The sequence below is a fragment of the Empidonax traillii genome, unplaced genomic scaffold (assembly GCF_003031625.1).
Source record: "Empidonax traillii isolate 1590-97213 ecotype Southwest subspecies unplaced genomic scaffold, ASM303162v1 scaffold585:size537962, whole genome shotgun sequence".
NCBI lineage: Eukaryota > Metazoa > Chordata > Aves > Passeriformes > Tyrannidae > Empidonax > Empidonax traillii.
This window is the reverse complement of record NW_020955778.1, coordinates 277,763-301,628: the sequence shown is the minus strand read 5'-3', so window position 1 is coordinate 301,628 and position 23,866 is coordinate 277,763. Positions and strand designations below refer to the sequence as shown.

The following is a 23,866-nucleotide window of genomic DNA, read 5'->3' as shown; positions in this document are numbered from 1 at the left end:
AACCATGTGGTTTGCCAGCACTCTGAACACACTTCCACAGCCTGATGAAATACAATGTGGAAATATCTCTTCCTAGAAGATGTCATCTGCCAGTGGGAGCCCCTGGTGGTCTAGAGGGTAAAGGCGCTGCACTGTCACCGCAGAGACCCAGGTTCGATTCCCAGTTGGGGCCACTCCCTGGGCAGATGGAGCTCGTTAGCCCTGTAAGGCAATCCATCTACGTCCTGAGGACCTCGCTGCCACCATCCAAGCTCGCTTGGCCCCGGCAGATGAACCTCAGGATTAAAGGGTTGGCTCAGTTCTGTGCACGCTGTGTCTCACCTAAAAAAATCCAATGCGCAGGCTGGAAGGTGGAAAGACCTTCCCCAGTTCTTCGTACGCGAATACTGGCCATTATCTATTACATCTACCAGTCTTTTGGTGTTTGCTATCTCTCGGGAATGCACCACTCCAGGTCCACCTTCTGTGTATGTTTACGATAAAGGACCTCTAGCACATCCAGCTTCCACTGTTCCCTTTCCAAGCTGACAAGTTTTTGTCTGAACTGTGATTTCTGCTAAGGAAATTACTCAGTATCCTTGTTTTGCATCTCTGTTGTTTTTCTATACATGTTATACTATTTTTCAGATGATGAAATGAAGTTTGCACATTGAACATTTCAGGGCAACCGTATTTGTCCAGCCGTATAGCAACTGTTGAGCTGTATGAGTTGCATAATGACGCTATGCAGTATCATTGTCTTTCTTTCTCATGGCAAATATCCTTATAATCACTAATTCTATTATTTTTTATACATTTTATCATTTTTCCTGGGAAAACCATCTATTTTTCTCCAATTCCCCTCTGGTATCACATTTACTACACTTCAGCCATCTAGCACCAAAGCCAGTTCCCGCTACAGTGCACTAACTATAGTTAATAGTAAGTTGCTGTCTAGCAATTTTGTAAGGTTTCATAAATACTGTCTCTACGCTCTAATCCCTGTTTTGCTGGCTTTTTAACATCAGACACTGCAGTTTGGGCCACCAGAGAGTTGAGAGACTACTGGTTCTCTGATACACCTTTCTACAGGCACAAATTCTTCCTGAGGACTCCCCACGGTGAACGGCAATACAGAAAACTCACTTAGTATTTGGTTTGTCAAAACATCCTGGCATCCCAACCTGCATAGAAATAGCGTGGCCAGCTGGAATAAGGAAATGATTCTTCCCCTGTAATTGGTACTGATGGGGCCACGCCTTGAGTTCTGTGTCCAGTTCTAAAACCCCCAATTCAGGAATGACATTGTGGTGCTGCTGCGTGTCCAGACATGGGAAACGGATCTGGTGAAGGGTCTGGAGCACAGGTCACATGAGGAGCAGCTGAGGGAGCTGGGGTGGTTTAGCCTGGAGGAGGCTCAAAGGGGACTTCATTGCTCTCCACAACTACCTGAAAGGGGATTGTTGCCAGGTGGATGATGGTCACTTCTCCCGAGCAACTAGTGACAGGACAAAATAACATAGTCTTGAGCTGCGCCAGGGGAGGTTTAAGTTGGACATGGGGAAGAATTTCTTCCTAGAATTAATGATTAGGTACTGGAAGGGGCTGCCAGGGCGTTAGTGAAGTCACCGTCCCTGGTGGTCTAGCTGACGTGGTGGTGTTTGGTCATAGGTTGGACTCGATGATCTCAGAGGCCTTTTCCAACCTAATTGATTCTGTGATTGTGTAGCACAGGTTCCAGCAGCGTTCGCTGTCCCGAACCACCCCCGGTGCAGGGCCGGAGCTGTGCAGAGCACACACCTATTTCTGAGCAGGGCTGCCTGGCGGATGCACCCCTTGGCACCCCATATTTGTGCGGACACGACGCGGACACCACCACCTCCTGCAAGCCCTGCCCGCCGAGTCTCCCCGCACCGCCCCGGCCCGGCCCGGCCCGGCCCCGCGCAGGGCGCAGGCGCGGCGGGGCCGCCGCGGGGGCGGGTTTGAACGGTGGCGGGCGCCGGAGCTGCCCGGGCCATGGCGCCAATGGAGCCCGTCCTGACAGGTACCGGCCCGTCCGCCCCGCGGGGGCTTCCCCCGAGCGGCCGAGAGGGGCCGCCGGGCTGGCGCGGGCCCCACTATCCCTCTCCCCGTATCTTCGCGGCCCTTGCCCCGGCACCTCCCGGCTGGGCAGCCGGCGGGGAGCGGCCAGGCCTGGCTGGTGCGGGGCTGCGGTCGCGGCCGGCCGTGGCGGGGGAACGGGGCTCCCCCGCGGACTGCTCTGTCTCGCCGCGAATCCCCCGGTCCCGGCGGCGGGGCCCGGCCGTCCCGGGGCAGGCGAGCTGTGCAAGGCGCAAGGCCGGGCCGGGCCGGGCCCGCCTCGCTCGGGCTGCCCCGCTGGGGTGGCTGCCGCTACTGCTTTGCCCGGAGCCTCCATCCGCTCTTCCTGCCCGGGCAGTCCTGGCTTCCTTCTGCATCTCTCTTAAATTTCTGCCTCGCCAAGTTGCCCTCTAATGGCAACTCAGCGATCACCGCCTTCTCTGAGACCTTCTAAGCATAAGTTGGCGTTTACAAGAACCGATCTCAGAGCTCTTCCAGTTGAAAAAAGCTCCAGGCGCTTCCTCATTTTCCTTTCCATCAACTATACAAAAACTACAAAGGGCCTTGGCTTTTGTTGGAGTATATTTGATTGCTTAAAATGGACTAATTATCGTGAAATATACCTTTGATCCTGCAGCAGGTACATGGAGCTCTGAAGTAGCATCCATCTAAATTCCTAGTGTGGCCTTTACTGAAATGTTCCGTTCTGGTTTTCCAGGAGAATTACAACTCTGAAGGTTCTAAAGTATTTCCTGTAAGAGGAAGATAGTGTATTTTCAAATGCAAGTGCAGTGTTTCTCACAATAAAAGAATAAAGTTAAAAAAAGCAACTCTATCAAACGCTGCCCTGGTGTAGTAGTAGAATGAACCCAACTGGAAGTGCACTGGAGTAGATTTAAGTTCCCGTGCATATCTGAAGTCATAGTATTGATAATAAAATTTTCCCAGGAAACTGGATAAGGAATTGGTTTATGTTCCATATTTCTCTTTTATGTCAAAAGTATTTCTAGCAATTATAAAAATATGTTAATCTTTATAAAAGTACCTCTACTGTTGAACCGTTATTCTGGTTTTCATTTAGAAAGAAGGCAGATGACACTACTTAATAATTAATCAGCAGGGCATGTGTAGTAACTAAGACAATTAAGCAATATTTGCTAAGGATGACCCTTTTCAATTGAAACTCTCAATTTAATTTATCGGTTCTGAGAGTTGTCTGGCCTGTGGTTTGTGTAAAGTTGTTTTTGGTGAACTGGCATTCCTCTAGTTTCTGGAACTTTCCCGATTCATCATGCCAAACAGGAAAGTGGCATGGCCAGTGGAATTGTAGGACACTTTAGTGCCCACCCTAAAATGAAATTAAAATTAATGAAGGGATTGTTATGAGCTTTATTTGCTTATCCCTCCATGTCAGTACTTCTGTATTGGTGTTTTAAAGACCTTGTTTGGTTGTTTAAAAACCTTCTCAATCAAGGATGATTTAATTCTTTGAAGAATTCATTAAACTGCTTGATAAAGGAAGCTACTTAAAGGTGAATATGTAAAGTTGTGTAAGGCAACTGACATGAAATTTTATTAGCCCCTGTTATATGTACCTAATTTTGGGTCATTCAGTATAAATAAAGTGAAACTCCAAGTCAATGGGAAACTTTTAAGTAATATTTCTGTAGAGTTTTCTGGGAGTTTGGAGAAGGAATAATTCTATTGTGGTTATTTCATTTTATTCTGTAACTTGTGTTACATCGACTTGTCTTCAAATTTTTGATTAACCTGAAGTTAGGACTAATTAAATCATAATAAGGGTAAGCGGTCATGTAGAGATAACACATTGCTTGTTAATCTGGTAGTGTGTTTAAATAAGTGAAATGAAAAGTTGTTTAACTAGTGTCAGACTTCTAAGTTAATTCAATTACAACTAATTTAAGGGACATAAATACACTTAAAAAAGCTTTCTACTGCTAAAATCTGATACTCAGTTTACTAAAATATATGTTTGCAAGTGAATACAATATGTATAAAAGCAAAATTTTATTGGAAAGGCAACCAGTTTTACCATACTATATACTTTATTAGTTGTTTGTTGCTTTCTCTCTTCTTATCCAGGTGTTTCAGCATTTGTAGAAGTTTGGTCATCTAACAGAACAGAAAATTACTCAAAAACCTTTGAACAGCAACTTCTTGATATGGGAGCCAAAGTAAGGAGACTATTTTTAAATATTTAGAATAGGAACACTCTTAATTATGCACTAGCTTGCTTGTTCTGCCTGTCATGTATATTTCTTTTTAGTACGAGTTTTTAAAGGGCAGGAAGGAAGAAAATCACAGACCTGAGAGCAGATCAAAGTTCTGTAAAATTCTTGCTCTGACAGATGGGAAATCTGCCTCTCTACATCTAGGAAGCTCTTTGTATATTAATGTGATAGGATGCATTTCTTGTAAAGTATTGGGCTTGCCATGTACTGTGGCAAAACAAATCCAAGTGTTGAAAACCTTTGGTTTACAAGTTTGTACCTTAGGTGGTTTTGTTTACTTTAACTTGTAGGCTTATTAGCAAAATATTTTCTAACTCTAACAAGTACCATGACATTGTACTCTTTCATTCTCCCACAAATGTGCTTCAGTTCCAGAAAGTGCTAGTAAAAAGAGTCTCAGTTTATGTCAAAATGATTTTTTCCATACCAAATATAGTTGACTTGTAGGTGCAAAAGATGCTTAATTGCTAGCCAGAGACCAAAGTCAAACTCATGTCTTCCCTTCTTGCACATTATCATTGGTTAATAGAGATTTTTACAGCCCACATCACGCTTTAAAAAACACTTGTGTGAACTCCCAGTGCTCTTTAAGTGGGCATGTGTAGATATATCTTACTATAATTAAAAAAGCTTGCTGATCTCCCCCAGTCCTCTCTTTCTGTATGAAATAAGCTGAGAGTGTGACAGAACAGTAGGATAACTGGTTTTATTATAAAAGCAAACATAACTCTCAATAAATAACTCAAGTAACAAATATTTCTTGTTCTTTTATGCTGTACTATCAGATCTATGTAATTCGATTCTGATGATGTTAGATTTTTCTCACAGAAAATATGACAAAAGCATAAGGCTTCAAAATTCTTCAGATTGATCCAGGCAGCCAAATATGGTGGAAGGTGCAGGCAGATGATATGAATGAGCCTATTTAGCAGATCCCTGTGACTGAAAAGGGATGGTTGTGCCCCTTCACTATTCCAGACACTTCCCTTTTATTGGCTGAGCACATGATAGTAAGACTGGCTTGGCTCAATATATCAGGAAATAAAATTCTATATTAGTTTTTCACTAGATTGTTGATTCAGACATCTCAAGGTAAGTTCAGCTGAGCAGCAGAAGACATCTGGTGTAAGGGAGGAGGTGGGAGGGGTGAGAGGGAGGTATAAGATGGTGCTCCTCCGTAATTTGGAGGCAAAGCTATATCAAGCATCTGTCCCCTTAGGACATGAGCCGTCAGCTGGATACTGGCAAAAGTGGGTAAGCAATTGTATCTGGAGTCATAACTTATTCCAAAAGAGAGTCACCTGTCCTGGATACCTAGAGACTTAAAAATCATGGGATATTGTCTGCTAAGAAGTCATAAATCAACTTGCCACCAGAAATTTTTGGAGAAGTTGAATAGTTTTCTTAAAGCTAAATACAGACCCAGCATGCTGGGAGCCAAGTATAGCGATGCAGCTGAGAGAGCAACATTTGGCTGTGCTGAGAAGGTGCTGCTGCTGTAAAAAATGGGTTGTATTGATCTCACCACGTCAACAATCACAACTGATCGAGCAGTTCTGCTTAGGGTGTTTAGTCTCCACAGAGGAAATTTTGGTTGTGAAGAATGGAATATCTAGAACTGAAAACGTTATCTTTTAGTTGTCAATAGAAGCTGAGAATTGACAGTTTGATCAGATGTGGAATGTAGCTGTGTACTGACTTTAATTTTTTTTATTTCTCACTTTTTAAAGCATTCACATATAATTTTTTTGTTAGTAGCACCTTCAGCCTTCCCTCAAAAGTGATCTTTATTGGTGAGAATTGGTTTAAGGAGTGACATTAGCTGTACTCTTTAAACCTAAGTTATTTGCTGAAAAAAAGATATAATTTACTATTTTTTTGGATAGTGGCACCTGCTTTCTATATTAGCTGTTGCATAAGAAATTATGTTGCACTACCTAAGTAAGGGATACAGCTAGAGTAGAGAGTTGGAAACAGTAACCTAGAGAAAAGAAGTTAGAAAATAGAAGGCGACTCTCGCCCTCTAGGCTGCGTTGGCTTGAAAAATGAGTCTTGAGTTTTGGTTGTCTGAGGATTTTTGTAAAGATGGGAAAGATCAAAAGAGTTCTTGGCATAATGTTTTGAATAAGTTTTATGCTAATGGTTTATACACTAAAATTAGACTACAGTAGCTAGTTTCATTAGCATTTTCCTATTATCAGACATACAGATAAGCTCTCTGTGTACTTTTGCAGGTCTCAAAAACTTTGAACAAACACGTGACCCATGTAGTCTTCAAGGATGGACGTTTCACTACGTGGAAAAAAGCACAGAAGTTGGGTGTAAAAACAGTCTCTGTACTTTGGGTGGAAAAGTGAGTACTCGTGGTTATGATGAATGTGGCCTTTCCCAGAGATAATGGGTTCTAGTATTGTTTTATTGAAAAACTTCAGAACCTGTTTTATTAATGTACTTGAAATAGTGATCAGCGCGCTTGTAGCAAGCATGGGTAGAGCCCTTCTCAAATCTTAGTTCGCGAAGCCTAGCCATGAATTAATGAATGAAATAGTGATAAATCCATGAGTAAATTTGTAACTTTGCTATGATATTATTCCTTTTTATAAAGGGTGTTACTTGCATAAAAAGGTAAAATGTTAACTCTTAAAAAATGAATGTGTTGAAGTAGTTTCGAAGTACGTTTGTTAACCATTCAGTGTTTTACTCCTTCCTCTCAGATGGCATGTGTAGGCAGTGAAGGCCAGATATTTATCTTGAATAGAATTCTTCCATTTTCATATGAAAAAGCACATTTCATCAGGGGCATTTTACTCTTTCTGTACTTCTGTAGAATATATCCTGGCAAGAAAGAAAAAGATCCATATGTAGTCTGGCTTTTAAGACATTTGTCAAGTTCAGAACAGCACTACTTGAAGATTCTCTTCTAACATATGGAAAAAGTTAAATTTATAAAAAAAAGCTCTAAAAAAATTTTGGCTGTGCAGCCAGTCTGTGAGAATTTGCTAGGCCAGAGCTGCTTCTCTTGAGTTTACAAAGTGCTTGAGAGGCCTAACTTAGATTTCAGATGAAGTGTCAAAACACAGTTTATGAATATGCATGTGTTGTATTCAAACACTCCAATCGATAAATTGACGTGATGATGGAAATTAGAATATAAGTCAAGTAAAGAGGGCCTTACCTATACCAGTTGTAATACACATAGAGAGATAGCAGTCTTAGTGCAAAAGTTTTGGGGTTTTGTGGGGTTTGTTTTTTTTTTAAAAAGGGGGAGGCAAATCTGATCTCTTTAACCACTTGATTGTAGGCCAGTGCAACCAGAAAAGCTGTGATGCAAGTCCATTATCATAAAAAGAAATTTACAGATCTGCAGAAGCAGGAGTTTTCTTTTTTTTTTTCTGTAAGGGATGTCAGATATAGAAGTTACAGACACACAATCCAGCCAGCTTTAACACCCATGAAAAAATACCCCAAGTTCCCAAAAATGTGAGTGAAGCAAAACTGTATTTATGTGAATGTATCTCTCTGTGACTTGGAAGTGCTATAGTAAAAAGAATCTTAAAAAAGTGCAGATGAGTAGCATCAGCCATGGAAGAAGAATGAGAGCACCTTACAGGGGAGAGTCTCAGTCATGTCATACGGAAATGCTGTCTCCATAATAGCAGTTCCACCACAAGAATCTCCTCTGCAATGCTGGAAGGCACTGAGTGGATGAACACTACAGAAAGTTGAGAGGTAGAGACAGCCGTATGTGTGACACTGTAGGAAACAGCAAGGAGCTCTGAAATCCAGGAAATCCTCAAGGAAACTTCTGCTGGATACCAGCAACAAAGGAAAAAAAAGAAGGATCTGGAGGGAAAACTTTAGCTGTTTGGTAGGAAAGAGAAGGCTAGCATCTTTCTGCTATTTTTTAAGTGTTCCTAGTATCATATTCTGACAAGGTCTTATAAGGCTTAGAAGATGAAGTTTGTTGGAACTGGGGGATTCGTCTCAAATAGAGGTATTTTGTTGCAGAGAAGGACCCAAGCTGTGAATTATGATTGAACTTCTCTGTAATCTTTTTCTTCTGCCTCTTAGTTTAAAGTAAATGCTACAAGAAGAACAGAAGGACATGCATGCAGCTTAGATTGGTGCATACTGTAGGCAGAATTTATGGGAATATCATATCCTTGAGCAAAGTATAGTTTGGGAGTGGTAGAAGCTTACAGAAGAGATAGTAATAAATATTCTTACTAGTCATAGGGTTATGCAAATGATGCACAGCCAGTACAAAATTAAAATCAGTCTGTGCTAGCGTTCAGGTTGTGTTTTTTTTTTTTTTTTTTTTGTAATAAGATGAGGAAACTGGTGTGCCTGACTTTAAATTATATGCCTTATATCAGTGTCTGAGACATTGGTAGGCAAAAGACAGTTTGTTGAACCCTGGGAAAATGTAAAGAGTGTGTGCCAGTAAAATAGTTGTCCTGTGTGAATGAAAGCTTAGTTTGAACCTGATGACTGTGTAAGCAAATAATGTAGAGTTCCTATGAGTTGAATTTATATATACATTCATTTAGAAATTAATGTATATTTTCCTTTCCAATAGAAGAATTGGAAAACATCACATGAAAATGCCTGGATGCAGATTCAGAGAAAACAGTAAATGACAGGTTTTAACAGAACTCCTTGATGCAGAATCATAGTTAGCAAAGATTTATATGGGTTTAGAAAATTCCTGAAGCAATTAAATGTTTAGTATTATCAAAAGATAAATACAGTGTTGCATCTGACCATCTCTAAATGAGAATTCTGTGGAAGTTGAAGTTCAAAAAAATTTGTAACTCCCGAGTAAAGGTATTTCTAATTTAAAAAAAATTCTTTAGTTTTTTTTTTCTTTTGTTTCCTTTCTAAGGATGGTGGATATGTCTCGTGTTTAGGATCACTGAGAAAAATCTTTTTGCATCTTCTTTAACACTAATACCTCAGTGAGCAACCTAAAAATATGAAAACCCAAAACCAAAAAGAACCCTATAAAAGATAGAATTGCTACAATCTGCATCCAAATTAGGAACACTTCATAGTTCCATATCAAACCCATGATTGTGAAACTACCTGTGTATTCTTAACTCATCTCACAAATAAATGATAAATCATTTACATTCAGAATTGCATGCAAAAATTCTTATAATATATTTAGTGGCCGAATTTTCCTCTGTTTAGCTTCTCTGAATCAACGAAGTCTCCGAATGAATGTAATTTTTCATGCAGTCTACATCTATGCTGATAATTATCCTGAATTAATTAACAGTCCCTAAAGTCCATCGTTTTGAGTATCTCTTTTTGATGCTCCAGAGAATTCTAAATTCAGTTTGTTTGACAAATGCACGTAGTAGTTTGGCTTTTTTCTTCATTCAAAAATGAGTAACCAAGGGTTAGATTGTAATTGTACAGCCGCAGACTTTCTAGCAGTTCCGTCGCTAGGTGTCGGTAGAGCCACACGGGTGGCTGCAGGAAGGACTTCAGCCTCAGCTCTGGAATGTGTGCAAAGTAACATGAGTGGGAATCTTTCAGTTTCGGAGCAGCAATTTAGAGGGCATCATTAGCACAAAAAGTTGTATCACATATCAGGCATTAATGTAAATTGCACACTTAGAAAGGATTGGTGTTACTTTATTAATGGGCTCAGATGGCTTTTTTTGCAGTAAAGATTCTCATTCTTGAAAACGAGCAAAACTAAGAGAAGAAAATCCCAGCAAACCTGCTCTAATTTATTGTACAGGTGTCAAGAAACTGGAGTACATGTTGATGAATCCTTATTTCCTGCAGTGGACACTAATGAAGGATTTCCACTACTGATCAAAAAAGTATGTGATTTTTTTTTTTAATAGGCCTAGAACAGTAAGCTTTAAAGTTTGAACTTGACTTTCTGTCAAACTTGACATTTGAACTGTTTATTTTCAGAACATTCTGTAAACTGTACTTACCCATCTAAATAGGATTTTAAAGATAGGCTATTACTGTGATCATATCTGTGATCTTGTCTGAAGAAAGTATACTAAAATACAGTTTTTGTATTGGTGAATAAAAAATGAAGATTTTTCATTGAGTCACAACAAACTCTATTTAAAAAAATACCTTTAAAGCTTTAGCTTTGCTGCAAGCAATAAGGATCTGCTAGGTTCTTTCCTACTTCATATTAAAGTTCACTTTGAAAAATGTTGACTTCTGCAATTATCTGTGACTCAAGTAGCATAAACACCAGTAATAAATACTGTGACAAAGTGGTAGGCAAATAGGAAGTATAGTTACTTCTGGCAGTTTTATACTATATAACTAATAGTTTTGTGTGTCTTGTAGCACAAATGTATGCAGCCAAAAGATTTTGTTGAAAAAACTCCAGAAAATGATAGAAAGCTTCAGAGAAGACTGGACCAGATGGCTAAAGATTTAGCTCTACAAAAGACAGCAATTAATGCTGGTAAGAACTATTTTCGACTAACATTCAACTATCTGAAGTTATTTCTTTAAAGCACTTAATGGAGTTTTGGTTTTTGGTGATTTTTTATTTTATGGGTTTTTTTAGTTTTATGCATCTCGCCATGAGAAATAAAGTTGACTTTTTACAGAGTTCTTTGCAAGTCTGTGGTGTTAAGACATCTGTAATGATGTTAGATATAAGGAAACTATTTTTTTGTTAAGTTTTTTTGAATGAAAAATGGAACTTCATCTGAAGTTCTTATAGCATTTAAATATTAATATATGAATACAATTTCTTTGTGTAGATGTACCAGTTTTATTGTTTGAAGACAATGGTTCACTTATATACAGTCCTGTTAATAAGATGAAAGATCAATGCAATGCAATTGAAAGAGGAATGAAGGATATGAAGAAAAAAAGAGAAAATCTTTCTCCTACTGGTAAGAAGTTAAATTTTACTTACCTCTGAACATGCACAAACAGCTACTGTTTTTATTGCTGACTTTTTTGCACACTTGTTGTGTTTTCACCTTCAGAATTTTTTTTCATCTCTTACTTGATTCCGTGTCTTCCCTTTTTCACAGGTTTTGAGTAGGTACTGAACAACAGGATTTACAAATTAAATAAATTTGAATAACCTAATTGAATGAATTTAGTTGATTTCAAAATGCAGATCCGGGTGAATTAAATCTAGATTGTAGTTTTCAAATGTTTTTTAGTGCTTGCATTACCTTACTGCAAAAATATTAAGATCTAAATCATTAGGTTTTGCCAGCTGTTGAATGTGGAACATCTTTTGGTGGAACGAATCTGTAGTATTTGAAGTTTTAAGGTGACTGTGTCAAGTAGACTGTAAGTTTCTAATTTGAAAAATAAATGTGAGAAGAAAGATATAAGTAAGGAGAAAGTGATACATGGATGAAAAATTAAACCTCAGTGTAATTTAGTGTGGCTTGTATTTATTTTCTCTTTATACCTCAACAAGCCCTGGAAATGTCTGTAATGATTTCTAAAAGGTTTGCCATCATTCTTTAGTTTCAGAAAAATGAGATACTGAGTTACCTAGAAAAAAAATGTTTAAAAATATATCAACAAAAAAAAATTATTATATATAAAATGGAGACTGCTGAGCAGTCAATAATTATTTATATGGTTATAGTTGGCAAAGCAATGAGTTGTCTCTTACAACTAAGCTGTTTCTAAATATGAATGGATGGTATGGAAATCTGTATGTTCCCAAATAGGGCTAACTAGTTTATTGTTTATAAATTCCTACGTTCACAAATGACTCAAATACTTCCGAGTAGTTCACCAGGAGACTGCCTGCTTTCTCCTTGTGTCTTAGCTAATTCAGAAGATGCAACTTTATATTGCAGAAATTAAAAATAATACATGCCTTTTATATCTTATTTTGGAAAGTTAAGTATACTGAAATGGGAACTATATATGTATATATGTGTATTCCATATTTAAAGCTGAATTATCTTAGTTTTTCTTAACTAAAGAAAGAAAGTATGTAGTAGTAAGAATTCAAGGAAAATAGAGCATGAGGAATCCCAATGGGTAAATGCTCTACCTTACTACTATGTTGCTTACCTCACTTCCTGAGCTTTACTTATACCATTCCCCATTAATGACTTCTTGTTCTGGCATGTTGTCAGTCCTCTCTGCTCTTAACCATGGTCATGTATAGAACATGTGCACGAAACAGTGTAATGTGGGAAACTAAAAAGAGATCTGAATGAGAGAGAGACCTCCAAGAACTGTCTTCCAAATTTTCAATTGAAAACTTGAATTCAAAAGGAAGCCTAATGTGTTTTCCAGCTCAAGTAGTCAGGTTTGAAGATAGATATAACAAGAGTAAAAATAAATTGGCTTTTTAAAAATTTTATGGTTGCAGATGAATTAGAATTATATATTAGAAAGGTAAGACCCTCAGAAAGTTATTCTCATAAAGTTAGGGGTTTGTTCCTCTGTTTTGGCATATTAGCAGGATATAAGAGAGATTATTGTGAAGTCTGTTGAGCTACATCAGTGACCATCTTAACAGTATTGATCATGTACGCAATGGGTATGTACTTCAGACATTATGTCTTCTGTCAGTCACACGAGCAAAAAGCTCAAGTCAGATGCTGGTGTTTGATCTCAGTAGTAATGCAAGAAAGGCAAGGCAGCCTTTCGAGTTCATAAGGAGTTCATAAGTTGCCTTTTGTTTGTGCTTCAGAGATATATGAAATATGTGGGTTAATAGTGGTTAAAAACTTCAAGAAGCCACTTTTATTTGAGGACTGAATTTAGGACCTCTTCAACTGTCAGTTGAGAGTCTAATCTTTTCTTCTCCGTATATTTTATTTTTCTTAATATAGTTAGCTACACTGTATGTTTAAAAATATTATTTGTGAGCAAATAACATCAAGACTTCCCCTAAAATCCACAGGACCACTTGCAAGAATATTTCTGAAGCTTTGCACTCAACATGTATTTAAGCAGAAGCATCTATTGCAATTATCAGATTGTAGAACAACAGGATATTTAAAAATATATTCTGAATAATGAGAGACATTGTCTTGTTTCAGAGGAATTTACTGTGAAGAGTTATGAATATATTCTGAGCACCACCTTGCACAAAATAATTTCATAAGAAAAGCTGCAAGAAGTTACACATTTTCCCATATTCTAATTATTTTTAATACATTGTGTTGATGTATGTGGTATGATACTATGATGTTGTATTTGATTTCTCGACTGCAAAAACTACCAGGTGGTGCTAGTGCTGTGGTAGCAAAAATGGTTACTGAGTTTCCAGTATTACTCTAGCAAGCTTTATCAGTAAAATCTTGCTGTTTTTTTCCACGAATACAAGATGGAAAACTAGTTCCTCTGCTACTTTGTTTCAAGAAAACAGAACAGGACTTATGGGTGCTTAATGACCAGCTAAGGAGATATGATAGCTAAAGCTGTTGTAGGTTCTTGTCAACATAGAATATGCTTTGTTTTCTAATCCATTTTCTGTTTAGCTTTTGATGATTTGCCATATAATATCCAGAGAAGTGGCTAAATCCTTTTTTTGATTCAGTAATTCCTGATATAGTTTACTGAGAAATTGATACTCTTTCTGTTTTGTTCGGTAAATTTATATCAACTCTTCTTTTATTCTGCAGGAGAACAAATGGAAGACTGCTTGAACTCAAGTTATGATTGTCTTTGGGGAACTGAGAAATTAAAGAGACAGAAAACAGAGATAATAGAACACTCCTGTGATACTTGGACTGATACTCTTGTATCCAGGAGTGCATCAGTGAATTCTCCATCACAGGGCAATGAGCGAAAGAGCTTAACACCAAAACGGCATACCAGAAGTAGTTCAACAAAGAAACGGATTATACAGCACACTTTGGATGACAAATTATCTATAGAAAAGAAACAATCAAACTTTCCAAAGAAAAATCAGAAGAATGAAAAGAGCAAGACTACTTCAAGTGCAAATGAAAGTTCTCTTCTCAGGGACTTCGATCGTATTACTCCTTCCAAAAAATTAGTGCAGCTGAATACTGTTCCTTCTTTAATTGACAGTCTCTCTAGTTCACCTATGAATAGTGAAGACTTGAATACATGTTCACTGGATAAAAGCTTCCCTGTTTACAAAAATGATAGTATTCTTGAAGATAAGAGGAAGAAACTACAACCACTGCCTAGTTTGAAGCTGGTTACCTCAGAACTAGGTGCATCAGGGTCTAAAGGGCTCTTGCAACATGTTACTACATATAGCAAGTCGTTTTGTACTGACGAGGCTTCTTATGAAGACTTCTTTTCATCATCTAATTTAAATAAAAATGAAGTACAGTTAAGAGTACCAAATGAATCACAGAGTCATCCTGAAGTTTGTTGCAAAGACTCTTTTACAAGCAAGAATTTCTGTCATGTGAGTTTCTCTAAGGCACATAATACTACCAAGAAAAGTAGGAAAAGCTCTATCTCAGTGAATGATTTTCCAGTAAAGAAAAAATTCAAACCAGCTAAACGTCCTAGAAGCATGTTATTAAATGTATCAGATGGCACTGCAGAAGTTCTAGATTCTGATGATGTGAATAGGCTGCCTCAGCATGCTCAGGAAGAATCCTACAGAAACAATGTGAATTACTATGCTCATACTACTGGTAAGTTACTACCTAGAGCTGGAAAATCAAAAGATATCATACTGCATTAGATATACTCATGCAACTAAATTGGAAAACGTACCAACATTCCAAAAGGAAAAATATTTCAGGAACACACCAAAAGAAGGAAATGCTGCAGTACTGACTTTATTTTTCAGTAAAATAAATGAGTGCATAGGATCCAAAAGAACACCCATTTGTTTTGCCGTACATTAAAAACACAAAGTCATAAGAGATAGGAAACTGCTTACTATATACAACAAAGATAATGTTGAGCCTTCTTTTCTCCTAATGTTCAGTATTTTGAACACTTCCTGCTGCTATTCAAAATCTGTTTAAGACACCAAGGTCTTTTTTTTTTGAATGTTATCATGCTCTTGTAAAGTAGCTCCTCATCATAGGTTCCCTTGTTCAAACTATTTTTATTTCACAAGTAAAAATTTCTACTAAAATTGCAATTAAGAGCATAAAATCTCTGATGGAAAAAATATTTGAGTTAGCAATTTTTAACTTGTGCAGAGGTAAAGATGGAATAAGACATGAGTTGCAATGTAAGCATCTTTTTCTACAATGACTTTTTTATATGAACTGATCTTCATCTTTTAATAATAATTTTAGGAGTACTTTTTATATTTAAGCATTTTTGAGTTAGTTTAGCTCAATGTATTTCAATAAAAATTTATACTAAAATATTGAATTTCAGGAACTTCTGTGGAAAATGGTCCTAATTTACACTGGGGTAATCATTTTCCAGTTTTGATATTTTGAGCTCTGTTTGTCAAACTTTACATGGGGTTGAATATTTGTAATTGTATATTTTAGCAACTTGTTTTTCCTAGAAAATTCTGTAGCAGTTCATCAATGAATTATATAAAATTAATTATTAACTTAAAGGGCTCAAAAAAGTTGGTATCAGAGTTATGAAATCCAGTTGAAATGTTGAACAGTGACTGTGAGTAATTAGTTGCTGAACTGTGATCTGCTATTTTGGTTTTACTACATCTGTATTTTAATACCTGGAGTGCATCGTTATAGCACAGTTTAAAAAACAGTGGATGCAGGTGTGTTATAAACATACATCCATAAATGACCACTTCCTTCTCCAAGTGATAGAGGAGCCAACAAGGAGAGGTGCCATGCTGGACCTTGTCGTAGCCAACAGGGAAGGGCTGGTGGGGAATGTGAAGCTCAAAACCAGCCTTGGCTGCAGTGACGATGAAATGATGGAATTCAGGATCCTTGGGGCAGTGAGGAGGCTCAGCACTCTGTACTGGAGGATAGCAGATTTTGGCCTCTTCAGGGATCTGTTTGGTAGAGTACTGTGGGCTAGGGCCCTTGAGGGAAGAGGCACCAAAGAGAGCTGGATGATATTCAAGGATTGTCTCCTCCAGTCTGAAGAACAATGCATCCCTACGAAGAGGAAGTCATGGAAGAATGCCAGGAGGCTTCCACAAATGAACAAGGAACTCCTGGACAAACTTAAACACAAACAGGTAGTTTACAGAGAACAGAAGCAGGAAAATTATCTGAAGAGCCAGGGATCTGGTTAGGAAAGCTAAAGCATGGGCAGAAGTAAATCTAGCCCAGGACATCAAGGGTAACAAAAAAGCTGGTTTAGGGGCATCAGCAACAAAAGAAAGATTAGGGGAAATGTGGGTCCTCTCAGGAAGGATACAGGAGACCTGGTTACCCAGGGCATGAAGAATGCTGGCTTAATCAAGTTTTTTTGCCTCAGACTTCACCATCAAGTGCTACAGCCACACTGCCCAAGTTTCAGCAGGTAAAAGCAGGCATTAGGGGAATGAAGAACCACCTGCTGTAGGAAAAATCCAAGTTTGACCCCATTTAAGGAACGTGAAGGTTCCCATGCACAAATCCATGGGACTTGACAAGATATATTCGTGGATCCTGAGGAAACTGGCCAAGGAAGTGTCTAAGCCACTATCCATCATATTAGAGAAGGCATGACAGTCCTGTGAAGCTCCCACTAATGGGAAAAAGGGAAACAACACCCATTTTTAAAAAGGGCAATAAGGAAGACTCAAGAACTGTAGGCCGGTCAGTCTTACATCAGTGTCTGGCAAAATCATGAAACAGCTCCTCCTGGAAACAGTGCTAAGGCATATGGAAAATAAGGAGGTGATTGGTAGCAACCAGCATGGCTTCACTGAAGACAAGTCATGCCTGACAAATTTGGTAGTGTTCTACAATGGTGTTACAACAGTGGTGGACGAGGGAAGAGCAACAGATGTCATCTACCTGCATGTGGGCCAGGACAATCCCAATCACAAGCTGGGTGGAGAATGGACTGAGACCAGTCTTGGGGAGAAGGACCTAGGGGTGTTTGGACAAAAAGCTGAGTGTGCCTTGGCAATGTGCACTTGCAACCCGAGAGACCAACCATGTCCTGGGCTGCATCAAAAGCAGCATGACCAGCGGGTCGAGGGAGGTGATTCTCCCTGTCTGCTCTGCTCTTGTGATACCCCACTTGATGTGCTGTATCCAGCTCTGGAGCCCCAGCACAAGAAAGATGTTAATCTATTGGAATGATTCCAGAGAGGACCCCAAAGATGATCAGATGGTTGGAGCACTTCTGTGATGACAGGCTGAGAGAGTTGGGGATGTTCAGCCTGGAGAAGAGAAGCTCTGGGGGGACCTTAGTGCACCTTCCAGTAACTTAAGGAGTCTACAAGAAAGCTGGGAGAGGGACTTTTCATGGGGTCTTGTAGTGATAAAACAAGGGGGAATGGTCTTTAGCTGAAAGACGGTAGATTTAGCTTAGATATTAGGAAGAAATTCTTTACTGTGAGGATGATGAGGCACTGGAACAGGTTGCCCAGAGAAGTTGTGGATGCCTCATCCCTGGAAATGTTCAAGGCCAGGTTGGATGGAGCTCTAAGGAACATCATCTGCAGAAGTGTCCCTGCCTAGCTGAAATGAGATGATCTTTAAGGTCCCTTCCAACCCTTTCTATGATTCTATAAAATATATGAACATACTGTATGTGTATTTTTGCCATGTGGCAGTGTGCTAGAAGACTATTCTTAAATTATGTATTTCCTAATGTCAAAGAACAGTCAGTTTTTCATTTAAGAATCATGGAAACAAATTCAGAAGGAAAAAAATCACAGACTATTCTGAGTTGGAAAGGACCCTCAAGGATCATTGAAGTCCAGCTCCTGGCCCTGCACAGGACAGCCCCAAGAATCACACTGTGTGTCTTGAAAGCATTGTCCAAGCACTTCTTGAACTCTGTCAGGCTTATTTGCTACATTCAAACTCATTTTAGAGTTAATTCCAAATTTTAAATTCTGGTGATTAAATTATGATCAGTGTTCTAACGTGTCATGCTTTTATTTTCATGCTGGACAAGTTGTTTAAAATAAGAGATTTTGGAGGAGAAAAAGAGGAATAGTATTCAGCTAACAAAAGTCATCCAATGTTTATCCTTTTTGTCCTTTTTGTTAGGAACATCTGTAAGTCTCAATTTGTGTTTCTAGTGATTTTAATAGTATTTGTGATTTATCAGTGATGGCCATTTTCCCAAGTGTAATATATTCAGCTTTGTGCATCTGTTTTGTTGTTGTACCATTAAGTAGAAACTCGAGTTTGACAGCTCAAATGAGCTCACTTAATGGAATGAGTCAATAATGAAAGAGGAGTTGTATTTTTCTTAATAATGCAAGTTTTGTGGAAGAAAATTAAATTCTTGTTTTAAACTTACTACTGTGACTCTGTATGCTGGAATAATTGATTTTTATTAAATATAGCTCAAGTGTTTCCTTTTTTTTTTAATTAAATGCAAGTTGACTCTTGTCCCTATTAGTAAATAAATAGTAAATTGTTTTTCTGCATATTGTACATTATTTTAAAGCTGGTAAATGCAGTAAAATATTTTTACAAGCCAAAGGACTATTTTCACTCATCAGATATATATATATATACACACAGTTAAGAGTAATATATTCACTGAGGAGTCATATAAAATTTTGTTATATCTGTATATATTTTAAATACCAAACATTATTCTTGCCCATTTTTTTGGTTATAATTTTATGTCAGTAGCACTTTTCCCCAGTGTCTTTAATGACAAAAAGATTTGATAATCTTCCTTTCCTATTTGGAACAGACTCTTTGGAACATTTGATTTTAAAGTAGAAGTGTAATATGCAGGCTAATCTGAAACTAGCTTTACGAGTCCTCATGCTTATGTGGTAGGAAGCTTCATGTTCCTTTGTAGGGTCCATTCAAGGCTGCCCAGTTGTTCTGCTGAGCAGCAGAGACATAAATATGGCTACTTACTTTCAGTTTGGTCCAAGTCATGTGACTTCATGTGCAAGCTGAAATAATAATGGGCAAGGAGTGCAAGAGTATGCTCATTTAAGCTTTTATATATTATTATTTTTTTATTATTAATTATTTTTCTAACATAATTTAGAAATTTGAATTCAGACTTAGCATTATTTTCAGTCTTTAAAATAAACTTAAGGCTTAGCTGAGTGAATTCAGATATTTCAGATATTTATGGTGAATGTGGGAGGCAAATATTAATTGGCCAAAAGACCTAAACTAAGTCCCATTGTAGTGCAATTAATGTAGTTTGGTGTTAAGATGGGAAATGAATTTGTACATGCTATGGGGCTTAATGCTGCCAGAATACTGTTTATGACTTTAAAAGCACACACAGGAAAACTTCCTTAGACTTGATGTACCTTTTGTTTTTTTCAGTTTTGGAAGAAGACAGGCTCACTAAAAAAATATTGTATGTTGTTTTCTATTGACATTTTATTATGTCTTTTTGCATAACAAATGAGGCATGAAGAAGAAAACTATTCCTGGATTCCTTTTTTTGTTTATCTTCACAAAAAAAATTGATTGTAATAATTATTGAAACAAAAATGGGCAAGTATGTCTGAACAGAGGATTGAGGATTATTTGGATATAGTCAAATTTACAAAGCCTGATGACACTTGCCCTAGAGCACCTAAAAAAACAACATTAAATTGTTCTAAACCATTAACAGGGTCGCTTTGAGAATCTGGGGGTCATGTAAGTTTCCAGGAGACGTGAAGAAATTGTGTTCTGTCTAGTAAAACTTGGTATTTGCCCATGCTGGATTAATATCTTAATAATAACAAAAGAGTTATTAAATATTCTGTGCGTATGTACCTGAAGAATTACTGATGACAACAAATTCAGACAATTTCTTCATAGTTGGGGTAAATAACTGTAGATAAGTACAAAATAGTAGATACAATATAGCTTAAGTGACACTTCATTACAACATTTTTTTAGTAGAACACTACAGATAAAATTTTTTATTAGATAGGCATGATTTATTTGATTGAACAAAAATTGAACACTGTGCCTAATCATTGCTTTTTAACTCAATGGAAATATCAAATATAATTTTGATATTCTGGTTCAAAACTTCTCAGTGGTGATAAAATTATCATGAATTAGTAGGAACTTAAATTGCAAAGTAAAGGCACTCTGATTTGTTATAATATCTCAGAGAGCTGTTGTTTTTGGTACCTGTCACTGAGCAGTGTTTTAGAAGAGCATTTCAGAGATCTAATGGACCACAGTGGCATGAGTTACCTGCATATTCAAACTTAAGTAAGGATAACAGTGATGTAATTGTTTCAAAAAATTCTGTTAACTTTATCTGAAACACCCTAGGAAAAGCTACTAAAGATGAGAACTCCTTTCTTATGCCTGAGTAACCGCTTTAGAAAGAAGAAATCAGGGAAAAACAGACAACAGCAAAGCTTGAGACCTACAGAAGGGAAAATCTGGAAAATGTTTTAAAAGTCCTGATACTCAGGAGAGAAGGAGTAGGAACTGGATTGCAAAGAATAGTCCTTATTTATGTAATGCCTAAGATCCCTGAGCTGATAATCAGAGATGAGGGACATTATTCCCTCTTCTTGCTTTCCTATAAATATGAAGAGCCCATGGGAGTGAACCCTAACTGGAAAGTGGCCCAAGAATACAGGTCTTGAGACTTAGATCCCAAGTGGGACAAGAGATGTGGAGCATTCAGGTCAAGAGTGGCAAAAGGAATATTGCACCGCTTTCCACTGTCATACCCCACCCCAAGCCACCCCTCAAAAAAAAAAAAAAAATTAAAAAAAAAAATCAGGTATTGCATTACCTGAAATGACTTAATGAATATTTGGAAATTAGCAGAGGGTGCTTGGGGTAAAGCAGTGGAGTAGATGATTCCCTGACATCCTATGCATTTGTGTAGTTGTTAGGGGTTTTTAAGATTAAAAATATATATTTAAAAGGTCTGTTTTTCTCAAAACAGAGGTAAAAAATACATGAATTTTCATTAAAAAGAGGTAATTTTTTTTCTTTAATGGCAAGAGTTTTTTTCTCCTTGTCATCAGTCTTGCTCAGGGATCGAAAATGATAGGCCTCAATGCAATACTAAATAAAATTAACATAATTAAGTAATTAGTTCTCCCTTTATTACATGACACTTTGTATTTAAATATTGGATTTAAATGAAAAATTGCACCTAAAAACCAGGTTTACTGGTATTACACAAAAATTACTGTAATAAATTTTGACTAGGTTAAAGGCAATAATTTTAAAATAAGTAATCAGTAATGGATTGTAATTTGTTTTTTTTCTACCACCTCAAGGAATAAGAGTTTAAATAGCTGACAGAGGAAAAACAAATGATTCTTAGTTATATATGCATTCAGGCTAGTAAAGATGGAGAGTACCCTTCAATATTTTCCAAAAGTAATCAAAGAAACCTATTTGGCAGGAGCTGAATTTAGGCTTCTTAAATCACTAATTAAACTTTCTTGAACTAGTCTCATGCATTTCTTTGGAATGAAAAATTAACAAATGTTCTAAAGTAGAATCCATTGAATTAAATTTGGGAAAAATTATCTCCTTAGATTTTGAGCAACTAAAACTTAATTGACCAAGAGATAAAGTTTTTCATCTTATGCAAGCAAGCTAATTTCTCAAAAAATTCAGGAGTTTATTATTTAGTTCTTATAAAAGTCATCCTGACCATATTGAAGAATTAAATATATGTTAATTCATAAAATATGTAATGTAAAATACTGCTTTTTGGCAGCCACATTAGAGTGCATTCTTATGAATGGTGCCTTTTTTTAAATAATAGGGCTGATATGCCTGCATATGCATGCAACCTTGCCTGCTAACAGCTTGCTAGATTTGTTTGCAAATTGTTTAAAAACATATTTCAGACTTTCAGGTCATTTTAGATAAACAGTGTGTACTGAAACCATTGATGTTTCAATATGAAAATCTTGTCACTGTTTCTTTAGATTCAAATATCTCTGTATTCAGAGAAATTGCAAATTTGGTAATGAATAGAAAGCAATTTAGCTGATTCTCTACTTGTAGGTAATATATGGTTTTCAAATATTGGAAATTGGGAGTTTTGCAGTTAGTTCATTTACAAAACAGGTATTCAAAGATGAAGTTAGATGCTTGAAAGTCATTCTTTTTCTCTAATTGAAATACCATGAGAAGTAAGTGGTGCAAATTAACAAGTATCTTACCTGTGCTTAGCACTGTGCCATGATAAAATAATTGCTGGCAGTTTCACGAGATTGCATATTTCATTTCAAGTTTCCAAATTTTGTTTCTAGGTGACAAAAATGAAGTTTCAGAGTGTCATGTTACTGATGGCTCTCGCAAAGTTTTTAATGAATGAAAGAACGCAATGGGGGAATTAAGAAAAGCTGGAAGACTCCAAAAGGTCAGTTTAACTGGACATTTGGGTTGTTAAGCTCTTTCTTTTTCTCACTCTTGTATGTACAAAAGATAAATGCATTCTCTATGCACTATCAATTTAAAAACTTTTCTGAATCTCACTTTCGTTGAAATACTACACTAGTGGTCATCATGTATAACCATAGAACTCAGCCTTCTGAGTTCTGAAGTTCATGCCAAGCTGACATCGTAAAGCAGTTTGATAAGCCAGCCTGAAGTGTTTTTCCTGAAAAGCCACTGAAGTAACCTGAAAAGATGCCTGTCCCTTTTTGAGGAGTTACTAAATATGGCAGTACTTTGTAATTGTTTTATAATGGATTATCACCAGTGGATGTAAAGATTTATGCAAGATTGTCTGTTAGGTTCCAGTAAAACTAAATATCTTAACTTAGTATTTGAGCACAGTTTGGCTGTAAAAAAGGGAGAGAGGCTTGGGTTAGCACTGAGTCTTTCTTTAGTTGTTTTTCCTTTCTAAAAGTTTTTTTTAAGTAAACATAAAACTAATCAGGAAAATAAATATTAGTTCTTTTTATCAGTAAGTAGCAAGTCATACAATTAGAATGACTGCTGAGTTGTTTTGAGAATGGAAGTCCTAAAGTACTGAAGTTTCATTGGTACCTATTGGTGGAGTTTCAAAGAGGCTGGTCACAGATTTTGATTCTCTTTTATGTAAAAGATGTGAGCAGGTGCAATTACTCTGTTCAATCCCATCCTGAAGATGGGATATTCATCTCCATGGACCAATGATCTCCTCTGGGTTAAAATTATTATTTAACTTGTTTGCATCTTACTACTTGTTACTTTTCTTATATATTTCTTCCCTTTACTTTCCTAAATGTGTAGATATGTATTATTTATAAAATTATTAACCAAGTATTAGGTGGAATGTATAAATCACTTGGTGTCCACTTGCGAAGAATGCTCTGTGAGGTGTTTAACAGTAGCAAAGCTAAGAAGGCTCTGGGGAAAATTCTTATTCAGTGTGTCAAGATTACTGCTTTCATCCATCCCTTTCAGCTGGATGATAATACAGTTTCACTCAAATATCAATAAAATAGCAGTACATACTTTCATTCATGTCATGAATGCTTTTTAAAACTAATTTTATAGGTTTTCATTGTCAGTTTAACTATGCAGACTCATTTAAAGACAAATTTTGGGGAAGGTGGGGGTTTGATTAAA

At 37.2% G+C, this 23,866-nt stretch overlaps 1 protein-coding gene across 4 annotated transcripts in view; it reads left to right on the top strand.

Annotated features, from left to right (window-relative positions):
* The first annotated feature begins 1,955 nt into the window (after positions 1 to 1,955).
* MCPH1 (microcephalin 1) overlaps positions 1,956 to 23,866 on the top strand; it is a 42,526-nt gene continuing 20,615 nt past the window's right edge. For 2 of the 4 annotated variants that reach the window (XM_027898235.1, XM_027898234.1), the window contains exons 1-8: positions 1,956 to 2,023; positions 4,162 to 4,253; positions 6,545 to 6,663; positions 10,063 to 10,147; positions 10,641 to 10,766; positions 11,065 to 11,200; positions 13,922 to 14,917; positions 22,561 to 22,670. In XM_027898235.1, coding sequence (XP_027754036.1) covers positions 1,996 to 2,023; positions 4,162 to 4,253; positions 6,545 to 6,663; positions 10,063 to 10,147; positions 10,641 to 10,766; positions 11,065 to 11,200; positions 13,922 to 14,917; positions 22,561 to 22,625 — 1,647 coding nt within the window. In that variant the 5' untranslated portion in view covers positions 1,956 to 1,995 and the 3' untranslated portion in view covers positions 22,626 to 22,670. Of the gene's footprint in view, positions 2,024 to 4,161; positions 4,254 to 6,544; positions 6,664 to 10,062; positions 10,148 to 10,640; positions 10,767 to 11,064; positions 11,201 to 13,921; positions 14,918 to 22,560; positions 22,710 to 23,866 lie in introns of those variants that run through there. The other 2 variants (XM_027898232.1, XM_027898236.1) reach the window with 2 other exon arrangements.